Source organism: Colletotrichum costaricense, assembly GCF_030867565.1.
Source record: "Colletotrichum costaricense strain IMI 309622 chromosome Unknown Scaffold_5.1, whole genome shotgun sequence".
Lineage (NCBI taxonomy): Eukaryota > Fungi > Ascomycota > Sordariomycetes > Glomerellales > Glomerellaceae > Colletotrichum > Colletotrichum costaricense.
In genome coordinates this window covers 368,922-383,781 of record NW_026848234.1, presented here as the reverse complement: position 1 = coordinate 383,781, position 14,860 = coordinate 368,922, and the positions used below count along the sequence as shown (strand labels likewise).

Genomic DNA, 14,860 nt, shown 5'->3' with positions numbered 1-14,860 from the left:
TGCATGAGGGGGAGGTTGACCCTCGGCCCCATACCCTGCAGGATTGAACGATGGGTTGGACGGTCTGGCGCGCTCTTACGAATCATATGGTGTTCTTTTCAAGGGGTTAGGTGGCTCATTTTACATTTCAGCATCCGAGGCTTGGTTGACTCACAAATTCATTTTCACTTCTTTTACATTCTTAACCAAGTCATGGGATTATCGACAGCCTCTCGCTACTGATATTCCTCGCATGGCTCTGGACAAGCAACACCTCACAGACTCACAACAGTCTTGGAGCTGGACGGATCGAGAGAAAGATATACCATTGGGGCAGTGGAGTAAGGAAAGATTTGGGCCAAGCTTGGGTTTCTTTCTTCTCAAGTGAACATGGAACTTTGGTTCTGCGCGACGGGACTCGGAAAAATTTCCTGAGATGGAATCGGATGAGCCCGGACGACGTGAGACGCTTGCTTTTCATTTTCTCTTTAAGGTCCTCGTGGGAATTCTCTACATCTAAAGCAAACACAAATTCGCAGTCGTTTCGTCGGCGCTGGCTGGAAAGTCGCCCCGACGATCATGATGATGGCGGCTGACAGGACAGGAACGTAGTTAGCATAGCAATAGGCACAATACAGATTGATGCCCAACATTTGTTTTGTCCATATTAACAGCGCCAAGTGATTGATTATAACCAAGGTGTACGGTGCGTAACCCTATTTAGTCTATGCTTTGTTGCCCGACTTGAATGATTCCGCCATCTTGTCAAACATCTTTTTCTTGTCCGTCTCGACGTGAGCAAAATTCTTGGCCGGCCCAACGATGATTTCATCCTCCTCCCCCTTCTCGAGCGCGGCCCAGGTCTCGTCGGTGAACTCTTCCAGAGGCATACCAAAGTTGGTCTGGCCCGCCGCGACCAGGTCCGGCTGCTGGGAGTGCAGCTCCGTCTGCACGGCGGGCGGGACGACCTCGATGACGCGGACGTGGGCGGAGGACGGGCTCGACTGCAGCTGGGCGCGGAGGGACCAGGCGAGGGAGTGGAGGGCGGATTTGGTGGCGCAGTAGTTTGGGCAGCGGGGGATCGGGACGAGGGCTAGGCCCGAGGAGACGAGGATTATGGATGCCGTTGTTCGAGCGGTGCTGATGCTGGTGTTGAGAGATTGGAGGTGTGGGAGGAAGTGGGTGATGAGGTGGATTGGGGCGAGGTAGTTTGTTATTAGCTCTGCTGAGACGGAGGGGAGGGAGATTGTGGAGGGGGAAGTGAAGTCTATGCTGCGCTGGATGCCTGCGTTGAGGATGATTGTGTCTAGGGTTGGGTGGGTTGATGTTATTCTGGAAGGTTTATTAGTTTTAGCATGTTGTCGATATGTGGGATGGAGGGGGCTGGCAGTTGAGGTATCTCTGGTGACGTTGCCGTGCTTTCATGACGGAGAGGATGTAGAGACGAGGTAAACTCACTTCTCGACCCACGCCGGCAGGGCCGCGAGGTCGGCGATATCAAACGGCTCGGCGGCGACTTTATCGGCGCCGTGGGCGGAGACGAGGGCGTCGAGGCGGTCTTCGCGGCGGCCGACGGCGATGACCAAGGTGCCGTTTGCGATTAGGCGCTCGGCGAGGGCGAGGCCTATGCCGGATGTCGCGCCTGTGATGAGGGCTGTTTTGGAGGGGAAGGGCATTGTGATTGTGGTGGTTGTGTGTGCGCTTCGGTGGTTGAGCTTTTGGAGGGCTGGTGAGTTGTGAGTCTGGCTTTCTTGTTGCGAGGCTGGGAGGTGTATTGAGCTTTCGATCCCTCTGATCGAAATAATGGTGAACGTCGAGCTTGTTGCGGGGTGGTGGTCGAGCCGATCTTGAGCCGATGTGATAGGGTGTCTGAGGTGTGAGGGTCATTGTTACGTTCCCCCTGCTTCCGCGATCGCGGATCCGGTGGGGCCGGAAGATATGAGCGGGGGTGCAGTCGGCTTTTCTTTGAGCGATGATACTCGGGACGATGTGACGTTGATAGAGGAGGTTCCGTGCAGGCGGATATCAGTGGGGGCTGTTTGATATGTTGGAGATCGGTCGATGGGGGTGTTTGCTCTCCATCTGATGTTGTTGCTCAAGGCTTGTGTCGATCGGACGGTTGTTAATGGAGCTGAATGACTTGAGTAGGCGATTGTCATTGAGGTGTATACTTCCGCCTTGGTTCACTATTTGCTCACGTTGGTGTATCTGTTGCAGCCAATGTGAAGAAAGTAGGGGACGATCACAACGGTGAAGAGAGAGGGCTATTGTACAAGCTGATATGATTCCTCTGATCAAGATGAGTGAGTGGGCAAGTGCGAATGGAAAAACGACGATGGAAAGCTCTGTTGAGAGATGTACACCTTCACTGATTACGTTCTCTGAGGTATTTATAACTGGATGTAGGTGTGAAAACAGGGCGAGAACACAAGAAACACTATAAGTTCGATGATCAAGTATGGGTAGCAATACTGGCAGGGAGTGGTGATCACTCCAAGTTATGCGGCAGGGAGCAGTTTACGGCCGTCAAGTCTAGGGGCATGGCAAGCCAGCTGCGTGTTAATCGATTCAGGCCTCGCCTTTTATATCCCAGTAGGAACCAAATATGGGCTGCTCAACAAGTGGCCCAAGGCGATACTTGACATAAGTGGAGTGGTAATGACAATCGAAAAGCATCTGACAATGGTCAAGTAAGATTGCAAGAAAACTGCTGCAATGTGAAAAAGGTCTCAGAAAGGGGAGTGGCGATCGCAAGGAAACTAGAGCCGGCTTAGAAACATGGACTAATAAGAATAGAGGGAATACGATACTCATTTGAGGGGCTCTGTTTATAACCCGGGACTGAACCACAATGAGAGCATCCGGCTTCGAGGATTGAAGATGATTTAAGCTCCATCGACTGGTAGTCTCAAGCCAAGTTGAGCGTATGTTGGACGTGTTCCTGGCCAGTATTGCTAACCGGCTTGGGAAGTTAGCTGTGTGCGGCGCAGTCAGACCCATAGATCTATATATCACTGGGCCGTCTATGGAGACAGAGGGGGAAAATCCAACTTCACTCTTCCAACAATCACCACCTTTGCGCCTCTAGCTTATTCTCCCAATCAGATTGGAGCCTCCACGGTAACCCATATCTGGCTCGTAGCGGTCCACGATGCCCACTTTTGACTGCTTTCCCCTGCTCCCCCTCGAAGTGCGTCGACGCATCTGGGAACTTGCCATGGAACCCCGCCAGATTGTGTACGGCGAAGAACCACCTGCCTACAGGCAGTGCCCCTAGCCATCATCTGCGCCGTCGCCTCCCCTACTTCACACCTGCCTCGAATCTCGGACGCATCTCCAGCGCTTTCACGCCAAGCTGAATGTCCGACGATGCGCAAGGTCATCATTCTTGGAACAGACTGCGAGTTGTTCTACTACAACTATTGCTCAGAGCTACGTCACATGGAGCGTCTGGAAACTGTCACAATCCTTCATCTGGAGTCACCGGAGAGAATAGACGAGAATTGGTGGGCCGGTTGGGATGACATGATGGCCGGCTACTATTTCCGTGACGACCCTGTCGCCTTCTACACGCGGATTCTTGACCCCAAGTACCCGCCTTACGAGATCAACCCGGAGAACTACCTGAAAGTTGAGCGAGCCCACCGAAGAAGGCTGGTGGCGGAGCAACCCGACTAGTACGAGCCGGGCTATGAGGTATTCGACGCAGACGACGACGTCTGTGGACCAAACCGCTTTCGCAAAGGCTATGGCCGTCATTTGGAGGGCTACACTGCGCCCCCGTGGTCATCCAACGAACCTGTGCAGCCAGGATTGGATGGCGCGCGTGTACATCGGAAGAAATTGAGTAGAGCGGCACTGGATCAAGTCGCAAAGTAGAAGGGTGGTTGGCGATGGTCAAGCAGGCCGGTGAGAAAAGGAGGATCGTAATGAGGTAGATACCCAAGACGTTAAAGAAGGCATAGGTAAGGTAACGTGTAGAAGGTTGAGAACTAGAGAGACTGAAAGTGATCCGCTGCCTCAAGTTGGTAACTACTTGGTGGCATTACTTGCCTTTTAGACACACAAACAATAACGCTTGTATCACAATGAAAAAGTGTCTTGCAACTAACTACAAGTACCTTCGAAAACAATAATAGGCACAGGGGTGGAGAATAGCGACTTGGTCTCGCGGAACACATGTCCCAAGCCCGCCGCAAGGTTCCTCCTTTCCCTCACAACACAAGTGATGATGGAATATTGCAGTAGAAGTTGCAGCTATTCGTTGTCGATAAACAGAACCAGCCCAGCCGCCTATTCAGCGTAAGCCTCGCTCAACATAGGCTGTAGTCTTTCGGCGATTTTGTCGTTCTTAATGAGAGGGACTGGGTAATACATGCCGTGACAAGATGATGGATAGGTTCGTCTGGTGATTGTCCAGCTTTCCCCAAGTAGTATTCGAAGCCTATTCGCGTGGCCTACGTGAGGGCATCAATGGAGATGCTGTTACCGCCAGGTGCCCAACATGAAAAGTTCAGATGCTGGAAAAACAGATCTTGTATCTGATTTACCTATGGATATGCATGACGTTCTCACGTGGTCACAAAGTTCGGGTTTTATGATCGAGCAATAGGCCATCGTCTAATTCCAGGAATATCAAAATATAACTATCACGCAGATATTGGCGCCTACCCGACCCGCATTCCCTTCTCCGTACCAAACATCTTTCTTTTGACAAGATCACTCACGGCGAGAAAAGCCCAATGTAGCCAGTACCCTCATGAATGACGTCTTGGAGTTGTAGTTGCTGGTGGGAACGCCAAGTTCCCGCTTAGCGGCATCAATAAGAGTCAACGCGTTCTGGCGCTGCATCTTCTCGATGTCATTGACCTTTTTCGCGGTGTCCAGTTCCTGATGGAGATGCCGGATTTCCTTGGCCAACCTCTCCATCTCCTCCATCTGCATCAGCACGTATTCCTGAGCACGAGCAACGTACCCTTCGTATTCCTTTACACATTTGTACGTTAGTAAGTGCGCTTTACAAAATTCCGAGTTCCACAGGCGGGGACTGGGGAAGGCTTAGGTTTCAAGTTACCGCTTGGAGTTCTTTCAGTTGATCTTCGAGATCTCGGATATCTCCTGCCCATGACTGACTCTTCCAAGGCGCTTCGCCGGGCTCAGGGTCACGCCATGGCGTAGATGACATTGAGTACGCGGGAGACGGCTCAGAGGGGACCACGATGATTTGATGACCATCTTCGGAACATGGCGACTGCTCGGTTTTTTCTATCATTGCTTCTGGCCGGTTGGCTGTCTAGAAGCTGAAGGTTACTTGGCGGAGGTTGGGCGTAAATTATGATACAATTCTGAACTGAATATAATTGAGGGGACAATTTAGGACGTTGTTTGGAATTCCGCGTGACTTATGTGTAAGTCGATAATGTATCAGGATTGACTGTCAGATGATGTTCAATTCGGCTATTTAGCATCTACTTACTTATATTCGAATAAGTACTTTTCGATATGTTGTACTAGAAAGATTTATTTCAAGCATGAGTTGTCTAGAAGCTTCAATGACATTCACGCCTGGCAACATTGTATTTCTAGAAATCCGACATGGAATCCCTCCTCAGCCCCTACAGCCTTGAGATCTTGTATTCAGCCTTGAATATCCATAGAAAGCTTTCTTGACCAATATGAAGCTCTTACTAACTAAGAGTGTTCACATGAAACTGCATTTTCATTAAGAATCACTTGAATTGTGTTACTTATACACCATTGACTTCTCGATTATCTTTCTCCTTATTCTATCGAGAATAGGCACCTGTAAGACAAATGTAAGGGCGTAGGCAGAAGTCGTCCAGAGATCTGCAAAGCTTGCATATTTCAATTCCCTGTTGTTGTCTCTGTCATGTGGGCTGGCGACCAACTCATGCTATGACATCTCACCTTTTACTCCCATTAGATTGAAACATATAGGATCAGAGCTTTATGAACTGTACTGATTGATGTGGTCACATCTCATGAGGAGATGTGGGATATAGTGCCACAGAACAAGCACATACGAATCAAGCCTCCGCATTTGCCACAAAGTGGCTGACAAGGTCTCAGCATCATTTGGATCACTCTTTCACCAGTCCATTTCTACATGAAGAATAGTTTCAGAACTAGGCCTAGATTTCTCAAGAACCACCTCAGAGGTTCCGGTACGTCTCACTCACTGCCCGCTCAAAGCCATCTACCGTTAGTTACCGAGAGGGAAGTTCCGTCGCTGAAGCCGTGATGGATATAAGAGTCTGGAACATTTCCAGTCGCGCACGTGCCCACTATTACTGTACTGCCCAGATGCGAAGGACAGGGGCGGGCCAAGGGGAAACTTGGCGCCGTCTGTTGCCCTGAAACTCCTGCAGCCACCACTCAATTTCCCTTTTGCTCCCGTCGAATAACGCTACGCGACGCCACTATTTCCCCAAAGTTCCATTCTCGGTTGATTATCGCCAAGACGGAGAGATGGGGGCGAGGCGCTCTTGGCTCTGCTCCGAGCGTCACTCGGAAATAGAAACCGACTTCACGCCCACATCACGGTCGAGAGTCCTCTGCAATCCCTCTGTCTGCTGTCGTTCCAGAACGCAGTCGACGCCGTGTTACCAGGTGTTTGAGGGAATTGATTTGGCGTGCAGCAAGACCTTCGACAACGTCTAAGAGAGTGAGGCTTGGAAATGGCGGCGACGAATACCCATGTCGGGTGAGTCGGATGACAATGTCTGTCAAGTTGTCATCGCCGTTGGAAAGGCTGGTCGCCCGAAGGCCTCCCTAATGAGGAAGCTCTGGAAGCGGGTAGGAATCTATACCATCACACCGCAGTCATTACATAGCAGTATCAGAGAATCGACTCTCGCATACCGGCAAATTCAAGTCGCTCGAGAGTGGACGTGAAGGCCAAGGGTGAGTACTATAGTTTAGTAGCCCGATAATGAATCTGATGATAACCTGATGATTGAAGCTATCCAGCCACTTTGCGCTTATCGCGGAGGCGAATTATCCAAATAATGCAATTTAGGTCTCAAAAGTGTTGGCATTGCTGAGAACTGCATGTGGGATTTCCAGACATGTGACGTGAGGTGTTATTGATTACTTACTCTGTACTACAGTAGCATCATAAAAAGGAAGAATCCTCTGATGCCAATTCGTCAACAAAGGGAATGCCAAGAGTTGATATCTGCCCACTTTTGATATAACTCACAGCTTCCCCATTCATCGATTCATCCACAAAACAAACAGCATTTGCCAACCTTCCACTTCTTGCCATTTCGTCGCAGCCAAATTTCGGTTTGTCGCCAGACTCCGCAAGGTCCGTGCAGGATTCTGCAAGGCCGGACGTAGCAAAGGCCGTTGCTCATTACTCTCTCGGATTACCCCCGCATCCCTCAGTAACACGATGTCGCACTTACATTCCTCGTTGTCAACGATTCTCTATGAGAGAGACAACTGAACAGCATCCTTTGAAATTGAAGCATCTATCTTTACAAGCGTTTCTTCTTGCAACATTACGTGCTTCTGCTGTGCCCTCGGAGGATTTCTCTGCTTATTGTCCGGAACGGGCCGTCTACGAAGCTGGGCATATGCCGGGTCCCACGGGTGTAGGTAGCTGTTGTGGCTAAGCATCAACACCACAGCTATTACTTCTTGTCTTCTGCAACTGCCCACGGCACTCATAGTCGACAACTCTGCATATGTCTTCGATCCATCCAGGTACTCGAGATTAAGTTTCTAAGCGCCAGTCGCCTGACCAAAAGAGCATCCTCCCCAGCAAGCGAGCTGCTCGTCAGACGCCAAGAGATAGTAGGGTAGCAGCGCTTGATAGGTTGGATGCGCCGGCAAACCTCTAAGAGGTGGAGAATTGCCGCGCCAAGACACCAGTTGTTCAACGCCTGCCATTCATCTCCCAGTCGTTTCCTCGATACATGGGTTGGGACCACGATCTCACACCCGCACTTGATGTTTCCACGGCCTACCTCCGTCCTCCGCGGCCCCCTCTTGGCCTTCCTAATACGCTCGGGTCTGTAAGCCATCATGCTACCTTCCCGAAAAGAGGGCCGACCGAAAGCCTCATGGGCGAATTACTTAGTCGCCTGGCCGTCCGGCGCTGTACATCTCCGATGCGGGCGAGCATGTTCCCGTTGGCCTTCCGAATCTGAAGATACAGCCGCTCCGAAGCCGATGATCTGCACCTCATTTAAGCATAATGCCAAACTTAAACAAGCGTGAGAGGCGTGAGTTGGCGAGACCCAGTGCCGGGCCAAGAGATCCTGCACCTTATTGCTGAGCAGGCTAACAGCTCCCGTGCTCCCCAACCGTTGCCCCCAACACGCCCAACCTGATTCCTATCTTGAGGATCTTGCACTCCTTCCTATTTAGCTATGCGTATACCATCGCATCGCGGGGTAGGCGGTAGCCTCCGAAGACACCTTGAAGGACTCACCCGACTAACACTGCTAGCACTTCGCGGGGTAGCTCCCTTCTCAAGTGCCTTTTGAGGAAGGCGGCGGGAGCTCTGGTGATATCATGGCTGCAGTGACATCGCAGGGCGGATATCTTTTCGAGAGCTCCTTGTGGAACGCCCTGTTGATACCGGGGAAACCTGCGGTGACATCGCAGTGCAGATGTCGTCCGAAGTGCCTAGTGAGGAAGTTCCGCTGATCTCTTGGAAGTCTGCGGTCACATCGCGGGCCCATTGTCTTCTGATGTGCCTGTTGAGGAAGGCCCAGCTGGAATCAAGGAAACTTACGATAACATCACAGGCCGGCTTGGAGGCGAATTGGGAAGGAGGAGTTCCACGATGGCTGGGGCGATGGAGGACTCCATCTTGAGTAGCAAGTTAGCAAACAACAAGACCATGATTCTCGTCACGATCCTTGAGCCAAGACTAGTATATAAGTTTGCATCTTGTCGTTCAATCTGGAAGCTTTTTTTGATCAGCACTCTAGACTCATCTGACTCTTCAGCAGCCTCCTAGACTCACCTCACTTCCCATCCACCCCGTTGTCTACCTCTTCAGAACGCCAATCATGGAGCTCACCAAGTTCCTCGGTTTCCTGGCCATGGTCCTGCCCATCGCCTACGGTGCCCCCACCTCGGCCGCGACCAGCCTTCACCCCAAGATCCTGGCCGCCATGAAGCGCGACTTCGGTCTGGATGCCGAGGCTGCCACCAAGCGCGTCGCCTTCGAGCACCGCTCCGCCGATGTCGTCGAGTCCCTCAAGGGCTCTGCTGGCTTCGCCGGTGCCTGGATCTCCGAGGACGGCACCACCCTCAAGGTCGGTGTCACTGACGAGGCCCTTGTCGCCGATGTCACCTCCGCCGGTGCCACCCCCGTCATCCTCGCCAACCCCCTCTCCAAGCTCGAGGAGGCCAAGGCCGCTCTCGATGCCATTGACATCGAGGCCCCCGCCCGCCGCGACGAGGCCTCCGCCTCTTCTGGCATCGCTTCTTACTTCGTCGATGTCGCCGCCAACAAGCTCGTCATCGAGTCCCTTGCCGGCAGCACCGCTACCGCCGAGTCCCTCGCCAAGGAGGTCGGTCTCGCCGCCGGCGAGTTCGAGGTCCGCACCGTTGCGTCGATGCCCTCCACCTTCGCCACCGTCCTCGGTGGTGATGCCTACCTCATCAACCGTGCCGCTCGTTGCTCCATCGGTTTCTCCGTCACCACCGGTTTCGTTTCCGCCGGTCACTGCGGTAGCGCCGGCGACACTGCCACCACCTCCGCTGGTGCCTCCCTCGGAACCTTCTCTGGCTCCGTCTTCCCCGGCTCTGCCGATATGTCCTACATCCGCACCGTCTCCGGAACCACCCTCCGTGGCTACATTGACGGATACGGACGTGGCGACCTCCCCGTCTCCGGCTCCACCGCCTCCGCTGTCGGCGCCTCCATCTGCCGCTCCGGCTCCACCACCGGTGTCTTCTGCGGTACCGTCGGCGCCCTCGGTGCCACTGTCAACTACTCCGAGGGACGTGTCACCGGTCTTACCCGCACCAGTGTCTGCGCCGAGCCCGGTGACTCTGGTGGTTCTTTCTACTCTGGCGCCCAGGCCCAGGGTGTCACCTCAGGAGGTTCCGGCGACTGCACTTCCGGCGGTACCACCTACTTCCAGCCGGTCAACGAGATCCTGTCCACCTACGGCCTCACCCTTGTCCGTGCTTAGACAATCAATCATCTCGCGGCCTTCGGTAGCAGCACCTGAGCTGATTTTATTCTTTTGAGTATATTTTGGACCCCTTCTGTATGTAGAGAGATGAGTATGAGGACATGAAAGCATGATGCCTTCCGATAGGGAAAATATATTTACCATCTGCAAGAAATATTTCGCCCCTAACAACCGCTATTGTGAATGAGTTTCCAAACTGTAAGTAGTATGCTTTGAATGCATGTGAGTGATTGTTAAGTTTGCTCGTCACGCCTTCCATGCAGAGTTGATATCTGACCCCACAGCCACATCCGAGTGGCTGGTCATTCATGTGGCTGGTTCTGTGTGCCCAAACTCTGTCTAAGAAAAGTCAAAACTCTCTCGGCCCTGCTCGTTGAAGATGCGTCGAAGCCTGCAGGATGCAGAAGCATGATGTTTTCCAAATTCGTACTGCAAGTAATAGGCAGGCAAGAAGTTTTGCCACCAAGTGGCCGGGAGCCAGAATGGCAACGCAGATCGGTTGCTCACCCTCTCGAATTTTGACGACCACCGGTTATGAGACCGCGCCGAGATCACTGTATCTCTATACGCTTGTGGCAGCATGAGAAAGCCTCGTTCCTTCGAATCCTAACGTCATGCGAAAGCGAGAGGCAAGGTAGTGCCAGTGCAGTGCCAGGCTCTTCCATGGCTCGCACGGCTCAGTCAGGTGTCCCATACTGTGGACCGACTTGACGTCTCGCCACAGCTCTCGATAGACATGATCGGATGGCAAGGCTTTCTCATTCACTTCAATCTAAACGTTGGAGATTAGATCCTGACCTCAACAGTTCGACAGGTCTGACCAAAGAGATTGAGAGACTGAATTAAAGTCTTGTTCCAGTCTTGCACTCATTGCCGCTTGAGCCACAGTCAGAGGCAATGGAGAGCGTTCAACGTAGTGCTTTGCATGATGTACGCTTCATCTTGATGCATCCAGTTGATCGACATGGAGGCATATTACGACGGCTCTCAACAGCTTGGGGAGGCGAGGGGAGTGTCCATGGTCCGCTCATCAACGGGTGACTTCTGGAAACATTGGACGGACCAAGAATAAAGAGATGCATCAAGAAGTGCATCTCTATATGTAGGATGAGAAGGCTTTTGTCTCCTAGGTTCTTCAGTGACAGTGACGATAACACGGGAGAAGTCTGGCATATCAAATGTTCGAGGGCAGAAAGACGCTGCCGGCCGCGAGCTTAACCATAGACATGGAATGTGATAGTCTATTCGGCTTACGAATTCTCGACCGACAGCTGAAACGGCCACGCAATGGATTGATATCGCACACAGCTTTGCTCGGCATCTTGGCTTCACCAGCGAGCTACGAACCCCGAGAGTACTGCACCAGCAGCCTTGGCTCTCTTGAGAAACATCAGAAGGAGCACCCAGCCACGGGCCAAGCAAAGAGCCTTCTACCAAGGCGACCATTGGCATTCCCTGTGAGGTGTTCGAGCCCCAAATGTCCTGTTCACTACATACATCTACGGATCATTGCTGGGATGCAGCCCTTTCGGACCTGCGTACGCACATCGACACATTGGGGAGTTCCTGCAATGCATCCGACCCCGCCGTTTGCTTCTGCTGCTGCGTAATTATGCAGGAACTTGAGCTCTTGCTGGGATTTTCGCCGACACTAAGCTCGCAGCCGGGCTAAGAAATCTCGAACGCCCTAGCAGTCGAAGAGGACTCGAATTTCGTCGGTGCGTCTTCGCCTTCGCAGCCCCCCTCCCATTCATCTGGAGCCTGCAACTTTCAGCAGGCGGCCACTCGGCCGGGGTTTCTTCCAGTCTACAGACCAGTCATAGGGCCATGCTATCTAGGAAGAGGATCGACGGGGAACCGCGCAGACCTGCCTCCAGTTTTGCTCAGACGCCGTGGATATCTCGGCATCCGGTGGCAGGAGACTGAAGCCGGCTGGAAGGTCTTGGAGGTTGACTTGGCTCAACCGACGCCCTGAGAGGCTCTTCCGACGTACTCGTTCAACTGTGACATTGATTCTTGTCATGGAAGGCATTACAGAGTAGAGAATGTCAAGACTCTGGCAGAAGACACCTAGTTCTTCCTTTCGATGGTCTCTCTCGCCTTCCCCAGGACGCACGGTTACCTGCCCGAGAGCCAAAGCCATCACCCCCGAGGTTCTCGATCGATCTAGACCTGGTGTGAAAGCCCACATGCCGTGGGAGTTTGGCCGCCACCGAGCTGTTTCTCACACGCTGTTGGACGATAATAGAAGGTCAATCTAGAGATAGAACTCAGCCTTGCGCCAGACCCGGAGAACTCAAATAGAAGCAGCATGGCGTTGCGCGCCACATTCCGTAATTTGGTAAAGATCTGTGTGCTTCTACGGCTGATAGCTGATCAAGAAAAGGAATGGAAGCCGTATGCCTTGGCTTGTTTCGATGCTAATCGTGCTTGTCAGCCCCTTCCTCAAAATGGTGTAGCTAAACAACTCGGGGCCGTTCTGTGAGGGCCATCGTCCGAACCAGTACACAAACCAGGACACGGATCTCCGCTCGGCAGACCCACAAGATGGGGAAGGGCTTGAAGGGTTACTGTCCGCAGACCGAACTCAGCGGCCGGCTTCGTGGTCCTGTCAAACGTGACGTCCGACGTGGACCCTGGAAATAAGCTGTTGCGGCGGAGGTGAAGTACTGACTGAATGCATCATCAGGACAACAGTCGATGTTCATGGCCAAATCGAGGTGCGCGTGGCAATATTCTTGCCTGTTGAATTTGAAAGATGTTAAGGGAAGCAGTCATCCGTAGCCATTCTTCAATGGCGTACGGAAGAGAACGCGTCATCTGAGATAGCGATGTGGTTGTTCCATTCAGATGAACCCTGGCCGCTGGTCCTAAAGAGCCACTCTGTCGGTGTTACCAGGTTCATGTGCCTCGCCGAAGAAGGCATATCCGACAAGAGGGGCAGGCCGTGATCAGGTCGTCCGGAGTTTCCCTCAAGGCGGCCGCATCATGCATCGGGACACTCTCAGCGCAGTAAAAAGGCACAGCATTGTCCTTCCATGCTATGCATCTCCTCTACTGCGACGGCGAAAGACGAGAGAAGCTGCACAAGCTGCTTCGGAAAGGTCTGGGCACGTGGCGACGCGTTCGCCCGTCTAGATCCCCGGTCCAGGTCCAGGCATCCGGTAATCTGGAGAGGCCAGCGGATGTTTCCTGGTTGTTGAAACATCAGGCCATGCCTCATACAACTACGAAGCAAATAAAAAAAACATCTGTGGCGACTAAGACGCCTGCAGTCAAGACTTGGCTGTCTTGATTTGAAGGCGTGACCACGTGTGGTGTGTTTCTGGTGTCACAGAGGCGCGTCTACGAACGCTTCTTCTTCTCAAGCTCGCCACCACCCCGCGCCCTATCAACGGTTCGATACCCCTGCTTCATTTGCATAGCACTAAGTGTGTGAGCCTGACTTACGGTGATTATCCGGCGAGTCACCTTGTGGCTGCCAATAGCACTCTGGCGCCCTCTGGCTGAATCAACGGCAAGCAGCAGAGACGCCAGAGAGCTAGATTTGGCAGCACTCTGAAGGCCTAGCTACGCCAGGTTAGAAGCAATGGGGTAGTTCCAAGGCTTGCCTACCCTCTCCCCCATCAAACGGGTGGCCGTAAATAGCGAAGGCGGAACACCGATGCCAGAGTTGTGCATTGCGCATGGACGTTGGGGAAAGCGCTGGAAGGGAGCTTAAGAGAGTCTGGTGTTCCTGAGGTTCAGGAGGAGCGTTATGGTGTGGCGCATTGAGCTTCTCTCGGCGTGAACTATTTTGATGGGCAAAGGCGTCGACGGTGCCTGAGATGTGCTGCCAGCTTTTCCTCGTTGGAGAGGAACTAAGACGGTCCGCGCGCCCGGTCAATTTCAACGACAGCTAGCCAGTTCAAGCCACTTGTCTGACCATTGTGATCCCGGGGGTGGAATCTGAAATTGCAACCGGCATGGCGGCCGGACTGGCTGCATTGGCGTTGCGCCAACCTCGAAAGCCTACCTACCCACCCAAACCAACAGATTCACAGTGGAAGAATGGGACCTTTCTCACGCCGCCAGGCCTTGGGGGACGGGGAGAAGTTCATACCCCTGCTTGGCATCTGGTCCCTCTCCGTTCGCCTTTGTTACCCGGCACGCTTTCGAGCTCCGCGGGCCGTTATGGGAAACCAGGAACCAATACGGGCGTGTTGTGGGCAGCTTATCGAGCAGATCGACAGCCGGGATGTTGTTATGCTGGGTTCTTGCAGAGCTCAATGCCTTTTTTCCGCGCCCCCCGTCTAATAGTTTCTGCTTTTACTTTTGTTGTTTCTTTTTTCATTCATCTTTTGTTATTCTCGATATGCTGACATCATCCACTTCAGCCGCTTGATCCTCGCCGTTCCTCCACTCTCAGGGTCTAGCTCGTCGCGCGGCGCGCAGGTAAAGAAAACACGGACCCTTCGGCCAGCTGAGTACACCGTTAGCTTTTGCCCAGGAAGCCAAAGAGATTGTGGGAGCAAAGAGAGGAGCGACTAGAGCCAACCCGTGCTGCATCATGATGGCGACGATGGATTACAACGTGGCTAACATTGCAGATGGATATTCATGGCTTTGACCCGGGCTACGCACCTCCCGCGACTAGAACGACAAATGACTCGGCTTGATTGGGTCTGAGGTCTAGTCTGTGAGCCATGAGATTGCAA

The 14,860-nt window shown here is 52.7% G+C and overlaps 6 protein-coding genes across 6 annotated transcripts; 3 read left to right on the top strand and 3 right to left on the bottom strand.

The window, feature by feature from the left end:
• Positions 1-704: 704 nt before the first annotated feature.
• Positions 705-1,655, bottom strand: CCOS01_05237 (short chain dehydrogenase; the record flags this gene model as incomplete). Its single annotated transcript, XM_060453417.1, has 2 exons — positions 705-1,311; positions 1,438-1,655. 2 exons carry the CDS (start codon positions 1,653-1,655, stop codon positions 705-707), a joined length of 825 nt encoding a protein of 274 aa, XP_060315189.1.
• A 1,475-nt stretch (positions 1,656-3,130) lies between these two features.
• On the top strand, positions 3,131-3,256 carry CCOS01_05236 (uncharacterized protein; the record flags this gene model as incomplete). Its single annotated transcript, XM_060453416.1, has 1 exon — positions 3,131-3,256. One exon carries the CDS (start codon positions 3,131-3,133, stop codon positions 3,254-3,256), a length of 126 nt encoding a protein of 41 aa, XP_060315188.1.
• Positions 3,257-3,348: 92 nt separating this feature from the next.
• Positions 3,349-3,657, top strand: CCOS01_05235 (uncharacterized protein; the record flags this gene model as incomplete). The annotated part of the gene is made up of 1 exon (XM_060453415.1): positions 3,349-3,657. One exon carries the CDS (start codon positions 3,349-3,351, stop codon positions 3,655-3,657), a length of 309 nt encoding a protein of 102 aa, XP_060315187.1.
• A 1,041-nt stretch (positions 3,658-4,698) lies between these two features.
• CCOS01_05234 (uncharacterized protein) lies at positions 4,699-5,251 on the bottom strand (the record flags this gene model as incomplete). The annotated part of the gene is made up of 2 exons (XM_060453414.1): positions 4,699-4,965; positions 5,054-5,251. The coding sequence occupies 2 exons, from the start codon at positions 5,249-5,251 to the stop codon at positions 4,699-4,701; spliced, it is 465 nt and encodes a 154-aa protein (XP_060315186.1).
• A 3,546-nt stretch (positions 5,252-8,797) lies between these two features.
• On the top strand, positions 8,798-10,160 carry CCOS01_05233 (trypsin; the record flags this gene model as incomplete). Its single annotated transcript, XM_060453413.1, has 2 exons — positions 8,798-8,887; positions 8,967-10,160. The coding sequence occupies 2 exons, from the start codon at positions 8,798-8,800 to the stop codon at positions 10,158-10,160; spliced, it is 1,284 nt and encodes a 427-aa protein (XP_060315185.1).
• Positions 10,161-13,167: 3,007 nt separating this feature from the next.
• CCOS01_05232 (uncharacterized protein) lies at positions 13,168-13,580 on the bottom strand (the record flags this gene model as incomplete). Its single annotated transcript, XM_060453412.1, has 2 exons — positions 13,168-13,355; positions 13,517-13,580. The coding sequence occupies 2 exons, from the start codon at positions 13,578-13,580 to the stop codon at positions 13,168-13,170; spliced, it is 252 nt and encodes an 83-aa protein (XP_060315184.1).
• Between the last annotated feature and the right edge of the window lie 1,280 nt (positions 13,581-14,860).